Source organism: Myotis yumanensis, unplaced genomic scaffold (assembly GCF_028538775.1).
Source record: "Myotis yumanensis isolate MYYU_CA2020_CCGP unplaced genomic scaffold, mMyoYum1.0.hap1 SCAF_3, whole genome shotgun sequence".
Lineage (NCBI taxonomy): Eukaryota > Metazoa > Chordata > Mammalia > Chiroptera > Vespertilionidae > Myotis > Myotis yumanensis.
Genome location: NW_027223754.1, coordinates 109,336,831 through 109,357,813, shown reverse-complemented (window position 1 = coordinate 109,357,813; position 20,983 = coordinate 109,336,831). Strand labels below are relative to the sequence as shown.

General features: G+C 45.6%; 2 protein-coding genes across 3 annotated transcripts in view; one reads left to right on the top strand and one right to left on the bottom strand.

Annotated features, from left to right (window-relative positions):
• The window catches only part of IL17D (interleukin 17D), a 36,353-nt gene extending 30,450 nt beyond the window's left edge, over positions 1 to 5,903 (top strand). The window contains exon 3 of the mRNA XM_070409332.1: positions 4,379 to 5,903. Coding sequence (XP_070265433.1) covers positions 4,379 to 4,730 — 352 coding nt within the window. The 3' untranslated portion in view covers positions 4,731 to 5,903. The remainder of the gene's footprint in view (positions 1 to 4,378) is intronic.
• EEF1AKMT1 (EEF1A lysine methyltransferase 1) overlaps positions 5,358 to 20,983 on the bottom strand; it is a 44,645-nt gene continuing 29,019 nt past the window's right edge. For both annotated transcript variants that reach the window (XM_070409329.1, XM_070409331.1), the window contains exons 4-5: positions 12,004 to 12,284; positions 5,358 to 9,216 (exon numbers count right to left, since the gene is read on the bottom strand). In XM_070409329.1, the coding sequence (XP_070265430.1) occupies positions 9,080 to 9,216; positions 12,004 to 12,284 (418 nt within the window). In that variant the 3' untranslated portion in view covers positions 5,358 to 9,079. The remainder of the gene's footprint in view (positions 9,217 to 12,003; positions 12,285 to 20,983) is intronic.

The window sequence follows — 20,983 nt, the reverse complement described above, 5'->3', positions numbered from 1 at the left end:
TCCAGTCACTGAGGGCAGCCCCCCTCCCTCTTTTTTCCCCTTTGGAATGAAATGTGTGCGGAGTCTCCTACATTCTATATGCTGTTGGTCATATCCTCATAGTACTTTTGAGTGTGTTCTCCATACCTGTATTAACAGTAAATAGGCTAAATCAGATTCCAGTTGGACCAGCCTCTTCTCAAGCCTCTGCCCATCTTGGCTCCAGGGAGGCCACTGCTGCCTCTAACAGTCTCCACAATTAGACTTCTTGTCCCTTAAAAGTTGATTTTCCTGCCTTTTACTTGATATGTCTTCACATAATGCCCTGAACAATTTCATTGAACCACCTTCTATATCAGGGGTGGGGAACCTTCTTTCAGCCAAGGGCCATTTGGACATTTATGACATCATTTGCAGGCCATACAAATTATCAACTTAAAAATTACCTATATTAATAAAAGCCTAGGTGGCCCTTGCGCCCTTGCACGATGCCCTCACGTCATCACAAGATGGGTGCCACAAGATGGCCGGCAGAGGAGGGCAGTTGTGGGTGATCAATCAGGCCAGCAGGGAAGGGCAGTTGGGGGTGAACAGGCCTGCAGGGGAGGGCAGTTGGGGGCAATCAGGCTGGCAAGCAGAAGCGGTGAGGGGTGATCAGGCAGGCAGGCAGGTGAGTGGTTAGGAGCCAGCAGTCCAAGATTGTGAGAGGGATGTCCCAGATTGGAGAGGGTGTAGGCTGGGCTGAGGGACACTCCCCAGTGCACGAATTTCATGCACCGGGCCTCTAGTCCTGCTATATTTGGTCAAACATTTCATTAATTCATCCCTAATGCCTTGGCAGGGCCAGACCAAATGATTTCACAGGCTGTACGTTCCCCACCCCTGCTCTATATGCTAATAATTTGAAAATCTCTACCTTCCCACCAGTACCTCTCTCAGCTCTAGATCATCTTCCATCCCATTGTCTGAGGGATCCACTAACATACTCTGATCAGGACACATCCCTCTCTAACACTCTTCTCATCACCTTCAGAGTTAAACCCCAAGTTCCCTGCTATGAATCAAGACTCTTACTGGTCTAGTCTCCACAGTCACCCCAGCCCTATCTTGCCTTCCTTCCTTGCAGTTCTAACTGTAACTTGGGCCCTCAACTCTCAGCTTTGGCCTCTGCCCTAACAGCCCTTTTTCCTTCCTCTGAACAGATGCACCCGAGAACCACATTTGCCAGGAAGCCTCCCCTGGCTGCCATGCAGGGTCAGCTGTCTAGGTGTTTCTTTGCACATTTATCCCCCAAATGAGTCCTTGGATAGATGATTCATTGACACCCCACTGCCCCAAACGTTATCGGCATGCAGATCCTTGTGGAATAAATGTTGAGAATGACTGGAGATTTTAGAAATTTCCTTTCATTCAAATGTTCAGTTAGGGTCTTATATTAACCTCCAGGTATGAAGGATGGGAAACCATCATCAGCTCACCAACTTTTTCTCTGAGAGGTCCAAGGTGTTATGAGAATATGGGGAAAGAGCAGATTAAATTCAACTAAGGAAATTGGAAAACTTAAGATATTGGCTTGAATTGGTCCTTAAATATAGTGGGTCTTCACTGAGTTGATATTGGTTTTGGGAAAGAGCACCCTGAGCAGAGCTGAGCTGCAGTCCATGCAGGGCACATCCCGCTGTGGGGTGCCTGGGGGTATGCACGGAAGGGAAGATGGTGAAGAGGTGTGGGGAAGGTACCAGGAAGGACCACGTCATGCAGGCCTCTGAAAGCAAAGCAGAAGACTCTGGATTCTTCCTGATGTGAACCCCCAGCATGAGGGAGTCCGAGGAAGCCTGTGCCTCAGCACCACAGTTGGGTAGGAATGAGGTATTTCAGAGGAGGTGGGAAGGTGGGGAAGGTAGGGATGGACGGCTTTGTCAGTCCTCATAAGGATAGAGTTCACTGTACTACAAAAGCCTGGACATCAGTACCGAGGGAACAGCAATGATGAGAAGCTTGAGTCTAATTTGAGTGCGAGTCAGAATGTGAGTAGTGGAATCTGTAAATGTAAGGGTCTTGGTGGCAGAGACACTTGCATTTTGTAGGCAGCCCCCACTGCACTCATGTTTGCACATAACACAAGTATTAGTATTCATGGTTGAGTCTGCCTCTCTCCCCATAGTGCAGCAATGAGAAGGAAATTAGTAGACCTCGCCTGTGCGCACACCACCAGCAGGGTTGCCTGTGCCTGAGGCCTCCTTGCTCCCCCATTACTACCTTCATCCTTCTGGTCACCCCAGTGGGAGTCTTGGAATCCCTGATGACTCAAACAGGAAATGTGCCTCTCAGCTTTAGAATGTTCTAGTGGCAGGTCCTCCAGTTGAACCGTGACCCACCCTCTCTTCAGGGCAACCTGCCCTCCCTCAAGTCCTCTCCTTCCACAAGTGTTACCCCCCAGGTGTTAACCACCTCTGAGACATGGACACCCACACAGCACCTCCCTTTAGGCAAAACTATCTTAGCTCTCTCCCATTCTGTAAATGGCACATAGTTGGCATTGAGTAAACTTGTCATTGCATGGAGATACCATTTCTAGACTCTTCTCTGCCCAGCCATCCTAGTCATCAGTGTCTGAAGATGTTTGGTCCAAGCAGGACTCATGTACCCTCTTTACCCGTCCAGGGCCATCCATACTCTTTGGGCCTCAGTGGCATGGTCTCTAATCCTGTTCTTTAATCCTGTCACGCCCTCCCTGGCCCCAGCACCGGCCCAGCAGCATCTTCCACTTCGTTCCTGCAACAGCCTCAGCTGTCCCTCACCCACTCCACCCCTCCCACTCCCTGCTGCTCCTGCCCCCTTGCCTCCTTTACTAGACAGTCCCAACATCTTAACTGGAAACCTCTCAACCTGGTTGATGCATTTAGTCATTAACAGTGAGGACTAGTCCACAGAACCAGTCACTTGAAGGACCTATGCAAGGCACAAGGGTCAGAGGAGCCCTGGCCAGGCCCTTCCTGGGATGCCTAAGGTACTGCAGCCTCACTGCTGCCAGGAGCACGCAGTAAAAGAAATGGAGGAGAAACCATGCACACCTCAAGTTCTAGGATTCAGAAACTTCTAAGCATCTATCATTTTTTCCATTTATTTCAGGCTCCCATTGGTCAGCACTTTGGGGGCCTTCCTGGACTGGCACATGGTAGGTCTGCAAATAGGGGTGTTGCTTGAGTGGTTGGAGAAGTCGTAGCTCTGATTCTGAGATTTTAGGGTCCCCAGCACTAAGCTCCAGAAGAAAGAAAACCATTCATAAGACAATCACACAAGTTTTAAATGGGCAGACTAATGGAAATGAGAACTTGGAGTCATGGCAATCCTGTGAGAAAGGGGGCTAATCCCACCCTCTGAAAAGAGAAACTATGGAGGAGTCCTAGGTCCCCATTAATGGCTTCCTTGCTTTGGGGAGGAAGAGGCAGAGGGTAGAGAGGGGCTTGGGGTTTTTCTTGTTCCCCCAGGGAGCACCAGACCCTCTGCAGTGTGGGAGCAGGCTGTTTGCTGGTGTTTGACACTTGGACCTTTGCATCTGACCTGAAAGTAGGAAAGCCTGGATCAGGATGAAGATGACTAAGTTTAAACCTTCCCGCACTTTTCAAATGTTCCAGACTGGCCAGGCCTGACATTTCCTGATGTCACTTCAGCATCTTCACAGAGGAGGGCACATGGACCCTGACAGATGGACATAGGGCTCACGTGTGGCCTTCTGGACAGGTGTCTTTGCTCGTGGCTGTTAGAGTGGCCAGGTGACCAGTGTCTACATGGTCTATTGCCCAGGTCAGCTAGCCCCATGCACATCGCCTGTCCTGGGGACCTGTGTGGGCAGTGCCCTGGCAGTGTGGCCTTTTCTGAGGCTGCAGAGCCTGGTGGGATGGAGCAGGCACAGTTCTGCTCAGGGGTGGCCCCTTAGAGTTGGAGTTGGGGTCCTGGCACAGGGAGGGTGTCTGATCACACACTCAGTGGCTGTGTGGGTCACCTGTTGGTGCATGTGCACAGTGTAGAGGTTATTTTTCTAAGGGCACTAGTTAAGAGCCTGATTTTAGGGAATGGCCCGAGGCCAGCTGTAAAGCTTGTCTTTGGGATCTGTAGATCCGAGTCTCGCATGGACACTACCTGGGGTCAAGTGTCCAGCCAACCTTCCTGCTTCATGTGAGCGGTAACCTCAGCACTGCCTAGGACCCCTTAAGCTGCCCGCTCAACAGGTGGCGCTCCCTCCACCCGAGTTTGCACTAAGGCCCTGCCGGCTGACCCCATGCGAAGTGACTGGGGCTGTTCACTGAACCCGGGGCACTCTGACCCGGTGTGCAAAAACTGGCACTGATCCCAAAGGCACTGCACAAGCTTGCACTGATCCCGCCTCTCTCCGCAGGCTGTCCTACGACCCCACCCGCTACCCTCGGCTCCTGCCGGAGGCCTACTGCCTGTGCCGAGGCTGCCTGACCGGGCCGCGCGGAGAGGAGGACCTCAGCCTCCGCAGTGCACCCGTGTTGCTGCCCACGGTCGTGCTGCGCCGCACTGCAGGCTGTGCGGGGGGCCGCTCCGTCTACGCGGAGGAGTACGTGGCGGTGCCCGTGGGCTGCACCTGCGTTCCCGCGCCCGACCACGACGTGCCAGCTGCCACCGGAACGGACCGCGGCGGAAAAGAGCGGAACCAGGAGCCCGGTCACGAGGAGTGGGACAGGGACCTACGCAGGCCTTTCCGCTCAGGAGCAGGACAGTGACCTGGGCAGGTCTTTCTGCCCGGGGCCCCGCAGGGTAACCTCTCTGTTGTTAGGGCTTCTTCTATTCTAGGCGGAGTCAGCGCCCAGCTGATGGGACTGAAAGGAGTTGGCTTAGTGTAGGGACCGGCCTCTGGGACAGGACGGGCCACCACCACCCCTGAGGCTGCTGACCCCACCCCACCGCGTCAGTGTACCAGGTGGCACCGCTGCTCGGACAAGCAGGCCACAGCCTCCACACGTAGGTGATAGATGCGTTTTAAACTATCTTTTTATAAGCATATATAGCTACTTATTTTCAATAAGGGCAGAAACTATTTTTATATTAGTGATTTTGAATAAAAATTTTTACTTGTTTTATAAACCATGTTTTCCCTTCCGCTAGCTTGTAGAAGCACAGTTGGAATCCTCAGATAAACCTTACCTGGTGCTGTGTCCTGAGTCTCTGCAGCCAGCCTGTCCTCATTGCTGGCACAACCAGATGGACAGGGTTGAACCCGACATGCCCAGCTGTCAGTCTCCAGGAGCTGCTACAGGGATAAAAGGGAAGTGTAATAGGCTCAGGTACCTCAGAGCCATCCCAGAAATCCTAAACTTCGGTTTATTTACTAGCATATCAATGGCTGCAGGTTTACTGAATTAAAATCTTTTTTTTTTCTTCACTTTTCAAAGTCAGTGGGCCAATTTGTAGGTAAGAGGTAATGAGATAAAGGCGACAGGTGGAACGTGACATCTTTGCCAACTCTCAAGAACTTAACTTGGCTGTTTGAAGGGCTTCTGGTACTAGTCACATATGAGGGGAAAATGAGCTAACTTACAATTTCAAGAAAGCAGTATTGAGCCTCTTTTTCTATATGTTGCATTGTGAGCTAAATCCTTACTTCTTTAGCCTGGAAGTCTGTCCCTGAACATAATGATTTGTAAAAGTAAGAGGTACTTTTTAAATCTTTAAAACAGTTGCTGGTGAAGGTATATTGCTTGTGTGTATTTCTTTCTCATGGGCTCAACTGAGTTTTAGAGGAAACAATATGTTTATTAAAGTCTTTGTCTTAATTTTATGGTGGAAGTTTAAGATTAAATCAAGTAGTAACATAAAGTCAATCTCTTTGCTCTCCTGTGACACCCCAGCCAAGCCGAGAAGTGCCCTTTCTTCATGTGTTTCACTCCCAAGTTTCAGCTGCCATAGAAGTACACAGTTGAAGTACACAGTTTTGGCTGCCTGAGTCACCATCAGTCTTTATTTGATCTGGACGCAAGGTTCACTGAGAGGACTTTCAACTTTTACTATGTGGTGACAGAAGTTGTGCATGAAAATACCTTGCTGAACAGGATCGGGATTTTCCAAGTAGCCGTGGATAGTTCTATATAGTTTGGGATTTTTTTTTTATAAAGGTAGCCCTAGTGGAGGTATCTCTAGAGTATATTGTCCAGAAACGGAAGGTTCAGAGCAACCTTTTGTTACTAGTTCAGATAACAACAACAAAATCCCTGCCCTGGCCAGGTACCTCAGTTGGTTAGAGCAGCGGTCGCCAACCGGTGGTCCACGGACCACTGGTGGTCCATGTGGTCCAAAAGGTTGGCGACCGCTGGGTTAGAGCATTGTCCTAATATTAGGAAGAAACTGGCTTTCCATTCTAAGATCTATAAAGGCAACTTTTGTACTTTTTCTCTGAATGGCACATTCATCCACTTAACTATTTATTGAGCACTTGCCCTGTTCCAGGTGCTGAGCTCCTGGAACCAGCTGTGAACCACACCAACTCTGCACTCAGCTGAAAGTGGAAACTGAATTGGCTGTCAGCACGCTGGGCATGCTCAGGCCTCTGCTCACCTCACATATTGCCCAAGAATCAGAGCTAGTTTGCTCATCTATAAAATGAGGTGGTGCCATCCACCTCACAGGTATTGTGATGGCTGATCACCATTGTGAAGCACCTAGCAGTCTTGCCCACACACAGTAGGGAGCGAAAACACACTGTCCCAGTGACTCATGAGTTACATTGAGAATAAGTAGTATCCAGCTCTTATTTGAAGTGTTTATATTACTTCAAAGGGCCTGTTTGTTTGTTTTTAAGTATGAAAGGTAAGTTTAAAATGAAATCTATCCATGCCCTGGCCAGGTAGGTCAGTTGATTAGCGCGTCGTCCCAATATACCCAAGGTTGTAGGTTCGATCACTGGTCAGGGCACATACAGAATCAACCAATGAATGAATGCATAAATGAGTGGGACAACAAATCCATGTTTCTCTCTCTCCCTTCCTGCCTTCCAATCTCTTGAAAATCAATAAATAAAAATTGAGATAAAAACGAAACCTACCCCTAGACAGCAGCAATTAGAGAGAATATATTGAAATTAGAGGGCTGTGATCCATTATGGGGAGATACTGCTTCAATGAATAGTTTATTGAACAGAATTTTGTTCTCTTGTTAAAATTAAAGTTTTTTATTTTGGAAGGGAAGGGGTTAGTATTGTGTTTTAATGACAACTAGGGAAATATACTGGCTAGAGAATTATGCCACCAAAGTTCAAGGACATCTTTTCCTCCTGATCCTGGTAACATCGTTAACACAGTTGCATCTTGTTGATATGGGCAAGTACAATAAATTCTAGCAGCATTGGACTGTAAATTTCATAGCTTCTTCCCCTCCTCTTAAAAAGTGCCACCATGCCTACTTTTCCTTCAAGTAATTCTATTTTGAGGGTTTCATGGCAATGCTCGGAATGGAGGTACCTTACTGGTCATTGAAGATTTTTTCCAACAGACAATATTTCTGTTGTGTACTTATTTTGTAAAAATGAAATCATTTGGGAAGAGCCCGCAGAAGACACTGGCTCCTGCCAGCTGTTCCACATTCAGAGGCCAATGACCCAGACTTCTGGTAGGACTGCATTTCTTCTATTAAGGCAGAAGGGACAAGAGGTCAGTTTTAGTAACTGGTTCAGGCTCAGACTGCAGAAAGGAAAGGAAAGGAACCAGCATGGGATTCTCATCTGAAATGGGGTTTCACTTCACCACACATTTCATCTGCTCTTACACACAGCTGAGTAACAACATGGAAATATCTGAATTGCTAACAAAACTGCAATTATTATCCCTCCCCTTTCTACTCACATTATGGTTGTCTTGGTGTAAATGCAAACTTTTGAATTAAGGACTTACAAATATGTCTATTAAACATCCTCTTTGGTTTTTGCGGTTCTATGGTAAAAATGTCAGAGATGAAGTCACCTCCTGAAAACCCCCTGCTTACAGACAGACTTGAGAGCATCGCCCAGCCTTCCTTGCCATTCAACAGCTGGTGGCCATGCGCACTCCACCTGTCTGGAGGGAGACAGACAGACAGGAACACATGCAGGCTTACGTCAAGCTTTTCAGGTTGCCAGGCTACAGCTACAAGTCATTCTTGAAATCCAGACACCAATCACAAACAAATACGGGCTTGTTAAAATGGAATCACAAGCCCTGGCCAGGTATCTCAGTTGGTTAGAGCATCATCCCCATAGGCCAAGGTTGTAGATTTGATCCCTGGTGAGGGCACATACAAGAAACAACCAACAAATGCATAAATAAATGGAACAACAAATTGATGTGTGTGTTGTTTTTTTCTCTCTCTCTCCCCTTGCCCTCTGTCTATAAAGTCAATTTAAAAAAACACAAAACTTGAATCACAAAGGGTCCAAAGCAAAAAAGACATATTGGCTGCTTATTAAAATACATTTTTATATGAGTAAAGCTTTGCCTCTTCCTTCCTCTACCCCCATGGAGAAAAGGTTTCCCTCATCTTACAGGCTAGATTTATAGACCAACTAAAATTGTTATTTCTATACTGCTACTTGCCCACCATTCCTAAATTACACATTACATTTCTACACATGATTTGTTATAGTATGTGTTACCTCCTTAGTTAATTTTTAGTAACCTTAAGGAAATATTATCGTAGGGGTTATTTTTTAAAAGAACATTTACTGAATATTTAACATCTCAGGTTAATGATAAAAATATAAATGTCTCAAAAATACTGATGATCTTTTTTTATTATCTTTTAATCCTTGCCCGAGGACGTTTTTTATATTGCTTTTAGAGAGTGGAAGGGAGAGAGGAGGGGGACAGAGAAAAAAATCGAACCTGCAACCCAGGTACGCATCCTGGACTGGAAACCAAACCCAAGACCACAGACCAATGCTCTAACCACTGAGCAAGCCAGCCAAGGACAATACTGAGTGATCTTTTAAGTCAATTTTAAATTATCCAAAAGTGTGATGACCGAGTGCATAGCTTCACAACCTACTAAGAAAATAAAGAGGGGAATGTCACACAGTGTCCTGTCCTGCATTATACACTGTCTACATTTACACATCATGGTCTAGCTGAGAGTCATAATTTACGTAACAGCGAAACTCATTTGCCAAGGTCCGGGTGTGCTTTGGAATAAATTTGCACGTCTTCACACCAAGAAGTTTTGTTGCCTCTTCCTCCATGACAGCACCTGAAGAGAACAGACCAGATGAACCAGAAGATAAATACAACCATGCACCCTGGGCCCTGGCACAACGTGACAATACCACTCAGCAAATGAGGGTGGAGGTCAGTTCTTCATATTCCTCTTTACTTTTCCAACATTTTTGAAATTTACTTACTTTCTTCCTTTTCTTTCTTATTTAATAGTTTTCCTGTCTCTACAAAGCTAAGACACTTCAAGTGTCTTGGAAATAGATTATATCCTACTAAGTAATTTAAGGAAAGCAAGAATAAGTATTAAAAACTGTTGGTTTTGTAACATGGAAACCTGCACCTGAAACCTATCTGTTTCAGGTGCAGGTTTCCCCAATGTCACCCCAATAAATTTAGTAAATAAATAAATAAAAACTGGTGTTGCCCTAGCTGGGTGGCTCGGTTGGAGCATTGCCCTGTACACCAAAAGACTGCAGATTTAATTCCTGGTCAAGCACATACCTAGGTCGTGAATTTGATCCCTAGTTAGATGCATACGGGAGGCAACCAATCAATGTTTCTCTCTCATATTGATGTTTCTCTCTCTCTCTCTCTCTCTCTCTCTCTCTCTCTCTCTCTCTCTCTCTCCCCTCCCCCCTCTCTCCCTCTCCTCTCCTCCTCCTCCCTCCCTCCCTCTCCCTAAAATCAATAAAAACACATCCTTGGATGAGGATTTTAAAAAACAATACAAAATAAAATAAAATATTGTAATGCCTTTTAAAAAGAAAGAAAGAAACCTGGTTTTCCACTTTGATCAAGAATCCCCTTTTCAGAACCCTCTTGCACTACTGGTGGGAATGCAGACTGGTGCAGCCACTGTGGAAAACAGTATGGCGTTTCCTCAAAAAATTAAAAATGGAACTGCCATTTGACCCAGTAATACCACTTCTAGGAATATATCCCAAGAAAACAGAAACACCAATCAGAAAGGATATATGCACCCCTATGTTCATAGCAGCACAATTTACAATAGCTAAGATTTGGAAACAGCCTAAGTGCCCATCAGCAGATGAGTGGATTAGAAAACTGTGGTACATCTACACAATGGAATACTACGCTGCTGTAAAAAAGAAGGAATTCTTACATTTGAAACAACATGGATGGACATGGAGAGCATTATGCTAAGTGAAATAAGCCAGTCAGAGAAAGATAAATATCACATGATATCACTCATTTGTGGAACATCATAAACTGATGAACAAAAATAGATACAGAGACAAAAAAGCATCGAACAGACTGTCAAACTACAGCGGGAAGGTTGGGGGGGGGGGGGGTGTAAGAGATCAACCGAAGGATTTTTATGCATGCATGTAAGCATAATCAATGGATACAGACACTGGGGATGGGGGTGGGAGGGAGGTGTGGCATGTGCCAGGGGGTAAGGGAGGTCAATGGGGGAAAAAGGAGACATATGTACTACTATTTGTAATACTTTAAACAATGTTAAAAACAAAGAATCCCCTTTTCAGTAATATCCAATCTTGTAAACTCATAGGAATATATTCACATCAACCTTTGGATGACCACACTGTTTCTCCCTCAGACCCCCTTCCTCACCCCACTGCCTGTCTTGCACTGCCCACCGCTGTGGATATCACCCCAGATGCTGCCAAGCACCTGTTCCTCGACGCCTATGGTAGCAAGTGCTGCACAGGTAGGAACCCAGGACTCATCCTGGATTCTCCCCTTTCTCACTTCCCACATGCAGAGCACAGCACATTCTTTTAGTTTCCTCTCCAACCTCGTCCAAAGCTACGTCCACTCACCCCCATAAATCTTTTTGGTATAAAGTTAAAGTGAACTTGTTTAGACAAACTGGATCTTGTTCCTTTGGGGCTGGACACTGTAAAAGAAAATTTCAACTCTCACCAGCACCTGCTGGGGCCCTCTCATCGGACTCCCCTTGAGGCCACTGCTGCAATGCAGCTCAGCCCAGAGAACTCGTGGATCTGAAGTACAGCCCCCTGCTTCTATGCCAGCCTGTCTTTCTCTGATTTTTTCATATACTTATCAAAATTAGGAATTCATTTCTTCTGTTGTATTACATTTTTTAATCTGTCCCCTAAAACCAAATGTATGCTCCATGAGGTCAGGCAATCTGCCTGTCAGCTGGCACAAAGGGCTAGTCACTGCTATGAATTAATTAGTAAATACTAGTTGTGTGAACAAGAGTTGTGTTTTTGACTAAGTCTACAACTCGACAACCAGAAGAACAGCTCCACTGCTCAGCCCAGGGTGCTCCAAGCAGAAGCACGGCCACAGGCTAGGTACAGGAGCAGGGGACTGCACTCAAGGCTTGGACACCAGGCTGCCCAGACCATAGAGGTAGTTATAGTTTTAGTTCTGTGTCAGATTTCACTACATCCATCTTAAGAAAATAGTGTATCTCAATCTCCCCAGAAAGAACACTGTTCTGCTATAACAAACCCGAACCAATGCCTAACTTGTAACCCCAGGCAATCCACGTTAACTCCACAGATTCAACATCAAGTGCAGAGGCTACTTTAACTACTGATGACAACCATGATGAATATTCACCACATGCAATCCCACCCAATGTGTGTCAGGCACTCAGTCCTCCAACACTGGAAGTCAGGCAGCATTACCAGCCCCATATTTACAGATGAGGAAACGGGGGCAGAGAGAGGTTACAAATCCTGTTTATGGTCACACAACAAGTGGTAGATTCAGGATCTGAGTTCTAAGATCTTTCAACTCTTGACAGCTGAGGCTTGAATATCCACCATTATCAACCTTTATGAGATGGCAGGCCAGCACCTACCTGTGCACAGCAGAATCTTGCCCTGAGTCAGGTACTTGATGGTTTCTGAGGTTTTCCTGAGACATTCCTCAGAAAGATAGGGGGGATCCGCTATGACAATGTCAAAACTATGATGGGCAATATTTACAGGGAAGTCCAGTGGATTATTGTAATCATAGAAGATAAACTCCTCTCCATAAATGGAGAATCTTCTGTCATACTCAAAGAGGTATACAGCCAAGTCTTCTCTGTGCAGCTCTCTCAGTTTCTGGTAAACACTAGGGGTGCTCACACAGGCCACCCTGGAAAACAAAGTGAATATGTGCACAAATAGCTCCGGTAGACAGCTTCCAACATTAGACAACTTCACTAAACACCAGAGGTCCTAGGCACACATCTTCCTAAAGGAAATAACACTGCAACTAACGTGACAGCAGTAAATTGTGAGAGAAAACAAAATGCCTCACTTTTAAGGAATCTGGTATTTAAAAATCTGAAACTCATAATGTTAAGGTACGAAAGTGATACACGTGCTCTTTATAGTAAAAAATGTAAAACATTAGGAACATATAAAGGCAAAATTAGGTAGCCCAAAGTCTAAATTTACCTATTTCATGTTCCTTTAACATTTACGTCAAATGCTGTTAATCTCAAACTAAATATTTTGAAGTTACTTCGTGATATTCATAATCTTGAGAGGAAAACCCCCCAAATAACTGCTTTAGCAACTCCAGTTTTCAAAAAAAAATACATTAAAATGAGGTCTCAGTACAGAAAAGCTACTTTAAATTTCTGCAGCTTTTTAAAAATATATATATTTTTATTGATTTTAGAGAGGAAGGGAGAGGGAGAGAGATAGAAACATCAATGATGAGAGAGAACCATTGATTAGTTGCCTCTTGCACGCCCCCTACTGGGGATCGAGCCTGTAACCCAGACATGTGCCCTTGACCGGAATCAAACCCAGGACCCTTCAGTCTGCAGGCTGACGCTCTATCTACTGAGCCAAACCAGCTAGGGCTCTGCTGCTTTTCTATATAAGGAAATTATTACCAGCAGCCTACAGTTTATGAACAGGTAAGCACTGTCCCAATAGTTAACTCTTTTTTTGTTAATCTTCATTCAGGGATATTTTTCCATTGATGTTTAGAGAGAGTGGAAAGAGAGGGAATGAAGAGGAGACAGAGAAAAAGAGAGAGATGAGAGAGAGAGGGAGAGAGAGAGAGAGAGAGAGAGAGAGAGAGAGAGAGAGAGAGAGATGGGAGAAAGACATCGATTGGTTGCCTCGCTCCAACCGAGGATTGAACTTACTACCCAGGTACATGCCCTTGACCAGGAATCGAACCCGAGACTCTTTGGTGCGTGGGCTGACACTCTAACCACTGAGCTCACCGGACAGGGCCCAATAGTTAACTTTTAAAACCAACTGCGAAAGAAGCTAGAAATAAATACTGAACTATTGAGTTGATTGTGGTCCATCTGTTACAATGGAATGTTATGTAACATCACACCCCCAAGACACTCCAGGAACACAAGGGGCAAAAAGACATTTGCATGAGTGTGAGAAAATATGCTCAGAGGCACAAGAGCCAGAGACCATGGCTGCCTCACAGGAGGAGAACTGGGGGCCTGGAGATAATGAGGAAGGAGGATAACATTTTCTCAATCCCCTTTAGAACTTTTAGATATTTATCATGCATATATATTATCATTCAAAACAGTACTTTTAAAAATTAAACTCAGCCTTAAACCTGTGAGGGTCATTTCTGTACACGTGCACATTAGGCACCCAAGCTAGCTAGATAGGCTGCTTGGTCCAAAAACTCTTTTTTTTTTTTTTTTCTTTAAATCTTTATTGTTCAGATTATTACATTTGTTCCTCTTTTTTCCCCCCATAACTCCCCTCCTTCCAGCTCCCACCCCACCCTCCACCCTCACTCCCCACCCACTGTGTTCATCCATAGGTGCATGATTTTAGTCGTCACTTCCCGAATCTCCCACACCCCTTTTCCCCCCAAGAATAGTCAGTCTATTCCCTTTCTATGTCCCTGATTCTATTATAATCACCAGTTCATTCTGTACATCAGGTTATTTATTCACTTGATTCTTAGATTCATTTGTTGATAGATGCATGTTTGTTGTTCATAATTTGTATCTTTACCTTTTTCTTCTTCCTCTTCTTAAAGGATACCTTTCAGCATTTCATATAATAATGGTTTGGCGGTGATGAACTCCTTTAGCTTTTCCTTATCTGTGAAGCTCTTTATCTGACCTTCAATTCTGAATGATAGCTTTGCTGGATAAAGTAATCTTGGTTGTAGGTTCTTGGTATTCAGCACTTTGAATATTTCTTGCCATTCCCTTCTGGCCTGCAAAGTTTCTGTTGAGAAATCAGCTGACAGTCGTATGGGTATTCCCTTGTAGGTAATTGAGCCTCTTTCTCTTGCTGCTTTTAAGATTTTCTCTTTGTCTTTTGCTCTTGGCATTTTAATGATGATGTGTCTTGGTGTGGTCCTCTTTGGATTCCTTTTGTTTGGGGTTCTCTGCGCTTCTTGGACCTGTAAGTCCATTTCTTTCTCCAGATGGGGGAAGTTTTCTGCCATTATTTCTTGAAATAGGTTTTCAATATCTTGCTGTCTCTCATCTTCTGGCACTCCAATAATTCTGATATTAGTCCGCTTAAAGCTGTCCCAGAGGCTCCTTACACTATCTTCACACTTTCGGATTCTTTTTTCATTTTGCTTTTCCAATTGGGTGTTTTTTGTCGAATCTTTGGTTTGATTCTTGTGCTCCTCTGGTCTGCTATTGGGTATAATATTCTTTATTTCAGTCCGTGTATGCTTACTTTCTAATTTCTTTATCGTAGCATCGAGGGTCTCATTAGTTTTCGTGAGGCTCTGCACAAATTTATGGCAAGCCCTCAAAATTGCGATTCTTAGCTCCATATCCTCCATTTCTGTCATGTTTTTTTGTCTCTGCATCTTTTATGCTTTCTTGGTGTACCCCCTTGTGGTCTCTGTGCGCAGTTTTGTTCTAGCCAAGCCTTAATTGTTGTAGTTAACACTAGAGGGATTTGACCACCAGGCCGACTGGCTGTAGGAATCAGCTGTTTGGAAAGCATCTGTCTTCTGGGGAGGCGCTAGTCCAGCCCTTGCCTGAGGCGATCGGCAAATGGCTGTGCGCAGGGTTTGGGCGGGGCGGGCTCAACAGGGCGGGGGGAGGGAGCAGCTATGGCCGCTCTCAGTCCTGTCCCAGCAACTGCTGCAAACCTCGGAGGGGCCGTAGCCAGACAGTCCCGCTTCTCCCGTTTGAGTCTGGGTCCCTAGAGACTCGCCCGGATCTGTAGCCCAGAGTCTGAGACTCACTCCTGAGTGAAAACGACAACCGCGCCCTCAGCCACCAGCCCGCTTTGCGCGCGCACCACCTCACCACCGCACCACCGTACCTTTAAATTTTCCACACTGCGCCTCCTCTGTGTGTCGGAATGCTGTTGTTTTTGCTTCTAGTTGAAGAGTCTCTCCTCAGCCAGCCTTCCTGTGGTTCTGGTTGATGTCCGTTCCGACTTTTAGTTGTATTTTTGAAGTGGTTGTTTACGGCGGCAGTCTCCGGTGTTTACCTATGCTGCCATCTTCGATTCCTCCCCATGTATTTCTCGGTCCAAAAACTCTTGAAGTATGTAACAGCCTGATGATGGCACATATGCATCTGTGGAAAATGTGCATGTCCGTCTGGGTGACAGGGGCAATCAGAGCTTCAGCCCAGGATGCTGCCAGAGTTTGGGGGAAAGGAGGGAGAGTGAAGGTAGAGGGCCAGATGTCTTCACTGTGCTGGGATAACAAGCAGCAATCATATGCACAATGAACTATCACCCAAGAAAGAGGATGAAATAAAGGTAGTTTCAGACCAACTAAATCTGAGCTTGTTGCCAAGCAGAATTCCTCTAAAATATTCTGAAGGATGTACAAGGCAGCAGAAAAGTGTCTCAGATACAAGAAGGAGGGAGCAGAGTGTGGTGAACCCAGGGGGACAATGGGGTTTGTCATGGTGGGGTCCTAGGGCAATTCACTCCTGAGTTCCCTTGTTCAAGTGGCTGAATCTCTTGAGCCTCAGCTCTGTCTTTAGAATAGAGAATATAATGGTAACTACCTCACAGGGGTGTGAGAACTAAACAAGGTGACCCTCATAAACTGCTGACACAGAGGACAGGACAGGCAGCAATTACTCAATAAATGCTCCCACTTTTACTCATCTTTAAGATTATTGCCCTAGCTGGTTTGGCTCAGTGGATAGAGCGTGCGCCTGTGGAGTGAAGGGCCCCAGGTTCGATTCCAGTCAAGGGCACATGCCTGGGTTGCGGGCTCGATCCCCAGTAGCGGGGGGTGTGTAGGAGGCAGCTGATCAATGATTCTCTCTCATCACTGGTGTTTCTATCTTTCTCTCTCCCTTCCTCTCTGAAGATGCCTGTCAGAAAAAATTAAAAGTTGCATCCGAAGCCCTCATATTAACGGAAAAAAGAAAAAAAATGTATAAAAAACAACTGTCATTGAGAAAAACCTAATAAACAAGTACATGTGATTTAAAAAGAAAACAGAAAAAAAAAAAAAGAGAAACTTGGGACTTCTAGTTAAAGATGGTGGATGGGAATGTAGATTTGCACCCTCATGAAGTCCACTCAATATACCACAAGTAAGATTCTGTTTTGTTGTTGAAGCCAAGAAAAGAAAGAGAATGTGAGAAGAGACAAAAGAAACACACATAGAAAGCTGGAAAACAGCGGAGAGTGCTATCTGACTTGGCAGACCCAAACACCAAATCCTGAACTGGCAGCCAGGAAAGCTGGGGAGCAACCTTATCTCCATCACCGCACCCAAGGCTCAGGATCTGCAGACCAGTAACTCAAGAAGCTGCTGAAGGTCCATGTAGGCAGACAGTAACTCCCAAGACTCTCCTCCTCCTCCCAGGAGATAGAAACCTGGAGGGATGGTCTCTGGATTGGGGGACAAAAAGGGAGTGCCAGCACAACTAGTAATGTGGTACAGTGTGGCAATGACAAGGATTAAGTTAAACCCACTGGATGCTAGGGCCTTCAGCCCTCTCAGTAATGTGGTCTCCCAGATGATGTCACAACACACATAACTTCCAGGGAAGAATTAGAAGACTCTTCCTAGAGCTCTGACCAGCCCCAGAGGAAAAGACTCAGAGTGACACTGGGATTCCCTAGGAATAGCTCGCCCAGGTCATCCAACTGCAGAGATTAAGCAAGAAAGTTCTGCCATGTGTCACAGCTTTCCGACATAATCTGAGCGGCCGGTGAAGGTCAATGGACATTCAAGGAAAACCTTTAATATTAGAGACCAAAATAAATGAACAGAAAAGGCACGTTGTAGTAAGTAAATTAAGTGGGGAGAAGAAAACTTTTTAAAAAATCTTGTAATTAATATCCTCAGAAGGATAAACAAGATAAAATAATGAATATTCATCACAACCAATGAATGCAATAATAAGTGGAACAATAAATAGATGTTTCCCTCTCCTCCTTCCTCTCTTTCTAAAAATCAATCAATAAAATTTAAAATAAATAAATATATATTCAGAGACCCCAAAAGAGAGCTGTAAATGAATATGTATATGACAACAGAAATGGTAAACTCAGCAGAGAATTTAGAAAATAAAGTTGAGGTGAGAGGCGCCAATATAATCAGGTCAGAGAGGTCAAGGAACAAACGGCATCAAAGCGTTACCAGAGTGTTACATTTAACAAGCACCAGAGCAATCAGGAAGGTTAAGAGGGGGAGATGGAACAATCAACTTTTATGGGACACAGCTGCAGCCAGGGAGGTTACGGAGATGGCTGCAGCCCGGGAGTAAACTGAAAAGCAAGCAACCTGATAAGAAAGTGGACAGGCATTAATTCACAACGGCGCCAAGATTCCCAGAAGAGTGACCCCTTTGCTTCCCCCGTTTGCTCCCCCCGTTAGCTAGAAAAAGTATATAACCTATGCCTGAACCCTTAGTCGGGGCTCACGGCCACTGCTCTGCCGCGTTCAGAGTAAGTTGTGGGCCCCGACATATGTTGGAAGCTAAATAAACCCCTTGCGTTTGCATAGAAAGCGTCTCTTGGTTCTTTGTAACAGCGGCTTGCACCCCGGATTTTACATTTGGAGGTTCCACCGAGATACCGGCGGGGGTGAGAGGGACCCCTTATTTAGGGCTGGAGGCTCTCCCCCAGCGGGGAGGAGAGGGACCCCCTATTTAAGGCAGGAGGCTCTCCCCCACTTGTCGCCGGGCACGCAGCGAGGTATTTGTTGCAGCCGCCTCTGGGTTCCAACAGACGCTTCTTGGGGTAAGTGACGGCGCCTTTCTGAATAGCGATCGCTTAGATATTGGAAACACAAATTTAGTTAGAGCTGGCAAATCTGTTTGGTCGGGTGGCTGTCGGGGAGGGGCGTGAGCCTCCCCCGACTGCAACAGACAGACGTGTCGGGAGGTCGCAGGCCACAACCCCGGGGGACGCCCTGGTGGAGTCTGGAGAGGACCAGGGACGCCTGGTGGACTCCTGTCTGTTCCGTCAGTTAGGTACGGATTCTGATTCTGGTTCTGTAGTTCTGTTGCCAGCTAGGTCAATTGGTTCTGTAAAACCTTCTTTTTGGATCCTTCGATTTTTGTCTCAACGCGTTGTGTCTGTCTTTGTCTTTTGTTCTTTGTTTCTTGTCGTTGGTATGTTGGTGTGTGTGTGTTCTCTCCTCCACCCTCTGCTCCCTCCCTCTACCCTCTGCTCCTCCTGGATGGACGCTGTGGAATGGACTCAGACTGCTCCTTTGGGTATTGTAATTGATCAGTTCAAGGAGATTGCGGAGGCTTTAGAGCTCCCTCAGAAATTGGGAAGTTGTTAAGAATTGAATGGATTGTTTAAACTCTGAATGAATGTCGGGTGAAAGTATGTAAGTATAAAGACGGGGAGGGAGGGGGGAGGGGGCAAGTGTGCTGGAGCGCGGTGCGCGGTGACCGCAGCCCTCGCCCCGGAGCCTGACCGCGCCACGGGCCCAGGCAGCTGAGCTGCAGCGGCTGAGGCCCGGTCGGCGGCGGGTGCTGGGCCGGAGCTGGAGCCCGAGCTGCGCAGCCTGGAAGAGGCCGGAGGCCGGGAGAGGCGGCGGCAGCCCAGGCAGCCCGAGCCCCGCAGCTTGGGCCTGCGCTCGCTCAGCGCCATAGGCGGCGGCGCGCCTTCGGGGGGCGGCGCTGGGGGGCTCGGGCCGGGCGCGGACTCGTTCGCGGAGCCTGGCGGCGGCGGCTGCGGCCGGCGGTGGCCGGCGTTGGCCCCGGGCTTGTGTGGAGCGCGGTGGGGCGGGGCCGGCGAGTCGCTTGCAAGAGGCCGGAGCAGCGAGGCCCCCGGCGGCGTCGGGTCCGGGGGAAGGTCTGGAAAAGGTCCCGCGCGGAGCCCACGGGCCGGACAGCTGGGGGGGGCGCGGCTACTCTGGACGGGAGCAGGGCTCTTCCCATGGAGATCGCGCCAGCTAGATGACAAAAAGTCCTTCTTGTAATTGAAAAGTTTTAAAATGTGTCTGGTATTTCTGTTCACATATAAAGAGAAAAACTGGTTTAAAACTAATGCGCGCAATTGTCCTGTTTTTGGACATTTAGATAGAGTTTTGAACTAGAGTCTCTTCACACATGTACAGAATAAAACCCAAAACTGATTATTTCCTAAGAAAAATAGCTAATTTTACCCAGGGAAGCAATGCAGGCTTGTTCTAGCAACAAGCCTCCAAAAGAAAATTCAGTAAGATTGCCTCTGTTACAAAATTTGCCAAAATACATGCCTTAATAATAATAATTGAATTTGAATCTCAAGAAATTATGTAGCTACAAATTTGCCTCTTGACTTTCCCAAGAGAAAAATGGTGGTTTTAAAGTCAAGGGCTGGGCCAGGCCTGTTTGCCAGCCTCAGGTGTGGTTTTCCATAGCTGCTGGAAACTTGAGACCTTAAAATTTACTAAGTCAAACAATAAAAAAAAAAAAAAATGTTCATCTAGGTATTATTAATCTGAATGTGCCTCATACAAAATCTAGAGGGTAAAATTGAATCTATTGGTTAATTGTACCTTATATTTTTGAAGTTTACAAGAAGTCGCTGACCACAGAGAGACAGACAGCTATCCCAAGATGACATCAACAAGGCCTGTATACTCACAAACTGATAATTGCTAGCTGTGATGATTCAAAGTTTTAATGGGAAATGTTATCTGTCTTTATTGTTTAAGTATATGTCTTTGTTGTTTAAAATTGTTTAGCTAGTAAAATTTTTGTTTGTATCTCCAAGAAAAAAAAAAAAATAATGAATGTATTGCTAATCTGAGGAATGTTAATTACTTACATGTCACCTTAAAAATTAATTAAGGCTCAGAGTTCTAACTAACTAGAATGTACAACTTTAATATGATGAAGAAAGGTAAAGAAATACTTAATAAAAGGTCTGAGGCATGGTTATGCATTTTTGAAGAACATAAAAAGAAGATTTAAAGACTAACCTAAAAGAATAAAATTTATAAAAATTGTGTATATAATAAAAAAAAAAAAATAAATATTAAAAAAAAGATAAATGCATGATAGACCAGTAAGCTGGGACAAGTAGAATAGGGAAACTAAACAAAAATCCTATTTTCCCTAAACCAAAGACATTTGGAGTAAATGCTTTGCATTTGCCTCCCTAAACAAAGGTTAAATCGTTTATGTCAATCTGATTAGTGTCATTTATTGTCCATGCCCAGGGACAAATGAAGTTAGAAAATAAGCCTTATTTTGATTAGTTCTTTCATTCAGGAGGAGCTAACCCGGTCCCTCCCTGCAACATGAATGATAAAATGTATGTTAAAAAATTTTAAAATTGCTCAAAACTCGCTGCCTTAGGTCCAGTTCTGCATGTATAAAAAGGGACAGAGTAAGATTTAGTAACAGGAGTGGAGAGGCAGGCAGGGCAGGAGCAGGCCAAAAGAAGCTGGCGAGG